At 44.2% G+C, this 6,206-nt stretch overlaps 1 protein-coding gene across 1 annotated transcript; it reads left to right on the forward strand.

Moving 5' to 3' along the window:
- Positions 1 to 950: 950 nt before the first annotated feature.
- On the forward strand, positions 951 to 5,772 carry LOC132255953 (mucin-2-like). The gene is made up of 8 exons (XM_059752127.1): positions 951 to 1,190; positions 1,233 to 2,213; positions 2,665 to 2,883; positions 3,592 to 4,293; positions 4,360 to 4,590; positions 4,657 to 5,373; positions 5,511 to 5,633; positions 5,695 to 5,772. Exons 1-8 carry the CDS (start codon positions 951 to 953, stop codon positions 5,770 to 5,772), a joined length of 3,291 nt encoding a protein of 1,096 aa, XP_059608110.1.
- The last annotated feature ends 434 nt before the right edge of the window (positions 5,773 to 6,206 follow it).

Here is a 6,206-nt window from a genome sequence, read left to right on the forward strand (position 1 = left end):
ACCAGACCAAAAACCAACCATACAAATCATCAATCATCCTGTTTGTTTTGTTATCATTGTTAATTTGCATATTATCTTGTTGATTTCCCCTCATCATAAAATTAACCTCTAGTGCACCATATCGACTCTAACAAACTCGTTTTTAGTAGTGTAGTTGCATTGTATTCATACATATAAATATCATATGGTCATGTGGAATATGAATTGTTTTCTTTATGCCAATCTCATTGCGTTTTACTCATAACTTGATCATTTGTGTGTCTCTTGTACTGTGTTTATAGGAGGAATGCTGAATCCATTGCAAAAAGGACATGGCTTCTCGTAGTTGTTTCATGCTTCAAAAAGTCAAGAATATCCTAAGCAACTTTGCTTTCAATGTATAGCTTTTCATATATTAAGAGGTTGTTGGGACTTTTTTGCTTTATTCCTTTATTGAAATTTTTCATTCTCATCTATTTATGCAAATTTCATTCATTCATTGGACGAAATTGAGTGAAGTTCCTTTATTGTTCACAAAATATTGACTCGATGAATTCGCCGATGTTTGGCTTTTTGAAGTGATGAAGCGAATTTTCTTTTTCCCGTTTTTCTTTCGAAAATGTTTCTTTTCGACTTATTCAGCTTTACAAAACAAGCACGAAAATCAAGATTAGGATGACTAACGAAATCCTTTCTAGATTATGAATCGTCAAAATCTTCAAAAGGACAAAAATTACAATTTGGTTTTGTAAATTTGGTATTTGTTGACATCTTCTTGAAATCTGGATTTTTGATGCTTATGTTTCTCCTTTTTTTCGTTCACCTTTTGTGTGCTTTACCCTAAACCGTGTGCAGCAAATTTTCTAGAGATCACAGATGTTTTTCCTCTTTCCCCTCTCCCTCAAATTTCCCCCTTTTGGTGTATGAAAAGACAAAAGAACCGAACAAATTTTCAGGAATCTGCTGTAGGAATGCGCGGACCGCGAGGTGGACTCAATACAGATTCGCACGATGATTATGACTCTGACTTTGCTGACCATCACAGTGAGCAGCTGCCGTACAGCAGTGGTCTGACGCAGAGTCAGATCAACGTCGAGACGTCCAATCATTCGCCATCGGTGACGGTGTCGATCTTCAGTGCACTCGCGGACATTCTCTCCCAGACAACAGAAAGTATTGAAATGTCGTCTAGCTCCACGGAAAATCCTGCCGCCATTGGCGATAGTACAGATAAGCGTAAGGGTAGAGATGAGACCACCACTTCAGCGGTTACTTCACCTACTTCTACCACCACAACAACGCCTAGCACGACAACCACCCAAAGCACAACCACCACAACCACAACAACCACTACGACCACAGTATCTACGACTTCTGTGGCTAGTGAAACCACCACAGAACAGGTAGTGGACATGACCAGTTCCGTTCCAAGTCTCCTTGTACATAGCCGTGGGTTTGGCCAACACACTGAGGATGAAAATGAAGTGTCGAGTGATGTGTACACAACGCAAACTCCCACAATTATTGCCGTCACAGAACCCATTCCAACCACGACCGTTCCCGTGGAGGACGAAGTCCTCAGTACACTCCCTCCAGGCACAACACTCCATCCCACAACCCAGAGCACAGACACCCCCGCTGAAACTAACACATACTCACTAATTCAAACTAGTATTACTACCACTACCACAATGACACCAGCGGAAACACAGAGCGCGGGAACAGAAGTCGATGGCGAGCAAACTGAGACCACGGTTGATGATACCACTTTGATCACTCAAGCTTACAGCAGTACAGAGCCCAGCAGCATTCCCTCTCGCTTCGGCGACTACCAACTACCTCCCCTGCCACTCGGCAGCATCCTCACCACCAGGAGCATGCCACCGACGACGCCACCAACACTGACCACAACTGCCCAGACGACAAGCGCCAAGCCAGCTGCAGTTCACGCCCCACGACGTCGCGACTACGTCGTATTCGGCATCCTGCCTAACAACACAGTGGTGGCGCGGTATCCAGAGGAGGAAGTGGTGCGAGAGCAGCAAAGCAGCGACTCTCTGGTGGTGTATGGCATTTACCCGAACAACACGGTGGTGCGAAAGTATCCCAACGGCACGATCGTTCCGGAGGGCACTAAAAATCAAGTACTAATTACTGATATTGACCCGAAGAGTCTCACAGATCCCAATAGCGATTTCCATCGGCTCCTTAGTGATTCCCAGAGTGCCACCACGGTAACTAATTCAGGGATATTATCTTTATATCTATATGTATACGCCCTCCTTGGACGGAGGGAAATACTAACCACCGACTAACTGCTTCTTTGTCGATTTATCTCCTCACAAGAGTCCCCTTAACACTCCTCAATTTTCTGCCACTCTGATGCGGTTGAGGTGCTTTTTTCCGTAGTTGTGTTATGTGATACTATGTAAATGGCATCCCTATTGGCTGTACGATCCCACTCCCCAACTGTATACAGAAAGTATATAATTAGTGAATGGTAGAAGCTGGAGAAGTGGTGTGTAGAGGAACAAGAAGAGATGTTATGAGAGAAATTTGCATCCCCTATGAATTAGCTGAAAACATTCCCCCAGAGATCAATGAGTAAAGGTTTCTGTGTAGCTAAACACAATCGCCACGCGAGACTTTTTCGGTGGATTTGTGTCCTATGTACGACTATTGCAGAATTCACCGCAAATCTTCCATCTGCTGAAGAGACTGAACCAATCTGAAGAGGCGCACGCCAAGGGTGACCACATCATCAGTCTCGTGCCCGGCAGGACAGGGCAAATGGACACAACGTCCTCGAGTGGATTCTCCACTACGGCAGCGCCAACAACGAGATTTGTCAGTCCGGAGACGCAAACGCCAAACAAATATCTCACATTGGACATCGATCCAGTGGTGAGTGCAGAAATGCATTTATTTCAAAAGTCTAATCTTTGAATGGAAATAAGACGAAAAGAGGCGGGACTCACAAGTGGGCGTGTTTTATGTATGAATTGTGGTCTTTGTCAAGTTTACAGGTGAATTGCCAACTTTTTTTTAATAAGTTCATATCATTTCACGGTCTCTGTCTTACGAGAAACGTGGTAATTAGGCAGAAAGAAATTTTAATATTTATATTCATATACTTTTTAAGTCATGCATTGAAGCACAAAGTTGAACTTTCTACACTTTCGTGAATTGTGTCAAAGTCTTTTCCGGGAAATTGGAGCTCTTTTGCTTATTATTTGAATAACATATGATTGAGAGATATATTTCGAGTCATGTGCAGAGATTCATGAAATTCCTCTGTTATCGAAATTGGATTCACCCGAGTGCAAAGCAAATTACACCTTGCACTTCATTCGCTTCATTTTTCAGAGTGCGCCTAAATCACTTTCGTTGAGCGATTTGCACACTTCCTCTTATAAATTCAGCTACCATTTGATTCCTATGGGATTTTCACTTTCAAAATTATAAATAAATACTTGTTGGCTCGTTATAAGAGCACTTTATTGCATAACACACCTGTGCACAATGAAGCGAGAGAAAATTTACGTGAAAATTGTAAACAGACCTTTGCAATTGCATGAGTGGAATCGTGTTATTTTTTTATTGTCTTTACAGACAAATCAAGTGCGAACAGGAGCTGATACAAAGTTGGATGGAACCATTTACAATTGGAAGCCCGTGACGACGACAAATTTGCCGCAAGAGACTAAAGTCACGGCTGAGATGAATACCGAAGTATCAACAGGAGGAAATACAGTTGTGCAATCCTTGACGACGATAAAGTCTCGTTTTGGCAACACTGTCACTGAAGCTCCTAAAGATCGGGACAATTTGATTTTCGACGAGGAAACAACATTGCTGACGACAGTGGGACGAACAGTGACGCCTAAACCAAGCACAACGACGCAGCGAACAACGACGAAGAAGGAGACAACGAGACGAAAAACAACGACGACCAGACCAACTCTGAGTGAAGAAGAAGAGCGAAGAACTCTTGAGAAGAATCTGGGATACTTACAGGAGCTCCTAGGATTGGTAACTCCACAGCCAGGAACGAAGAAGCCAACCATAGTCACGCCGAGTAAGACGACAACCACTACAACGACTCCAACAACTACAACGCCTCTGACTACGACTACAACTTCAACCACAACTACAACAACCACGACCACTACTCCGAAGCCCACCACAACTTCAACTACGACAACCACAACGACCGAATCGACAACAACTAAGGCTAGAAGTACGACTAAACAACCAACTAGAACAACAACAGTACATTCTGACTTTGAAGATCTGGCCTTTCTAAATAGGCTGGTAAGTAGAAGCTTAAGATCTGTACGTTGGTTAATTCTATTCCACTGACTGTGAATTTGTTTACAGCGACAGATCTTTCAAGTAGTCACAACGACACCGCGTCAGAAGGCGAAGAAGACAACTAGTAAAACAACAACAACCACCACCACAACGACAACAGAGGAACCAACAACATCGAAAACGCACAATTTGGAGCTTTTACTGAACCTCAACGAGGTTACTGCCAGCACAAGCGCTCCTTCTAGGATACCAACAGTTCACACAGACGAAGAGGACATTGAATTCCTAAACAGTTTGGTAAGATGATCATTTTTGGGATCAACGCATCTGGAAGGAAGCTTATTTATTTATTTCTTATTGTAGCGAAACTACGCCAACATAATTAGTACGCCAGGACCTGGAAAAGGATCAACTTTGGCACACAGAATTGTAGAATTAGCAGTGAATCGAACGGGCAAAGCGGCAAGTTCATATCCTCGAGATTCCATTGCGACAACGCCAATCGTGCCGACGAAGGCAACCTCGGCCAAGAGCACGACTAAGGCGAGTGCGGACACCGTTCAGGAGGACTTGCAGTCAGTGTCAAAGGACTTGGACTTGCTGTCTCAACTGCTCGGTCGTCCTGTTTCCCTGTCAGACTTGCCGACGCTCACGAAGGAGTTTCCTTCGTCAACCCGAGCCGCCGTTGCCACGATGACGTCCTTGCGGAGCACAACCGACACTTCGGGCAACATAGATGTTCGGCCGACGGACTATGGCAAGACTGATGACGCCATCCTGGCAGCTGTGCTCAAGCAGAGAGGCATCGGGCCGTCGCACAACAGTGTTCCCGTCGAGGAGCTCTTCGTGCCGCCACGCACGACGTCGCGACCCAGGTTGCTGCCGCCGCCCACGGCCAGACGGCCCATCCTCGACGGCCTCACGTGGCTGTGGCGCACGTGGCAGGACACGGCGCCGCGGTCCAACAGACAACAGCCGGCGCCAAGTCGGCCGGTTCTTCAAATTTCCGGTTTCCAAGCCTATCAGACGCAGGATAACGATAGTCCCGATAATGGCGGCATCGATCAAGATGCGATTCCGGTGAGTTTCACCACTTTCAACAGTTCTTAAAATCCTCCAGTATCACCTAAACTTATTAAAGCTGCAAAGTTTATTTGCTGTTCAACAATTCGTGATGCCAATTAGTTTTATTTACTTGTATATTCTTTCGTCCACAGAGACCTTTGGATGCAAACTATGACTCGAACGCCGGTCCAGGATTTGGCGTGGGTGGACAATTATTGAATGCAGCAATTGGCGTGACTCAGGCCGTGACGCAATTTCTGGGAGTCGCGTTTCAGGTGAGAACACCTTACGAATGGCAGACGATTGTGCTCGTTTAACACTGTGAATTCTCTTCAGGGTGCAACGAGATCGTTCCAGAACGCCTTCAGCAGCAATCCAACTGACGATCGTTATTACCGATTAAGTGGAAGATGATGAACTTCCACGAATCCTCTCCTAATCTCTACGTCATTAGCTTTTTAAGGTCTGTGCAAGAGTTTGTGGTATAACTGAGATGCAATTTCTGTGCCGCCACGTGAATGCGCCTTACTCGATTTTTTTTTCTCGCTGATATTTAAATGTTAGATAAATGATAACGAAGAATTTCAATGTGTAAATATACGATTAAGAAATAAGCGGAACTGAGATAATATGAAATTAGAGAGAGAGAGTTTTGTAGATCAGTTGAAATTGACATAATTTAATATGTTTACGTCATGTTAAGATGCCATTAGATTTAGAGGAGGACAAAAGAGAGAGAGAGAGAGAGAAATGTATCAAATTAGCTGTACATTTGTGAGCTGTTCTTGCCTGCAGACAATTAAAATAAGTACACAAATTGCAAGGTTCTTTTTATTGGGATAGATTGT

This window comes from Phlebotomus argentipes, unplaced genomic scaffold (assembly GCF_947086385.1).
Source record: "Phlebotomus argentipes unplaced genomic scaffold, Phlebotomus argentipes genome assembly contig_5, whole genome shotgun sequence".
Classification (NCBI taxonomy): domain Eukaryota; kingdom Metazoa; phylum Arthropoda; class Insecta; order Diptera; family Psychodidae; genus Phlebotomus; species Phlebotomus argentipes.

Bases quoted from the DNA above. Each gene is read 5' to 3' on its own strand.
- LOC132255953 (XM_059752127.1), top strand. From the start codon at position 951: ATGCGCGGACCGCGAGGTGGACTCAATACAGATTCGCACGATGATTAT. The intron at 2,884-3,591 runs GTGAGTGCAGAA...TTGTCTTTACAG, and splicing joins CATTGGACATCGATCCAGTG to ACAAATCAAGTGCGAACAGG. The intron at 4,294-4,359 runs GTAAGTAGAAGC...ATTTGTTTACAG, and splicing joins TGGCCTTTCTAAATAGGCTG to CGACAGATCTTTCAAGTAGT.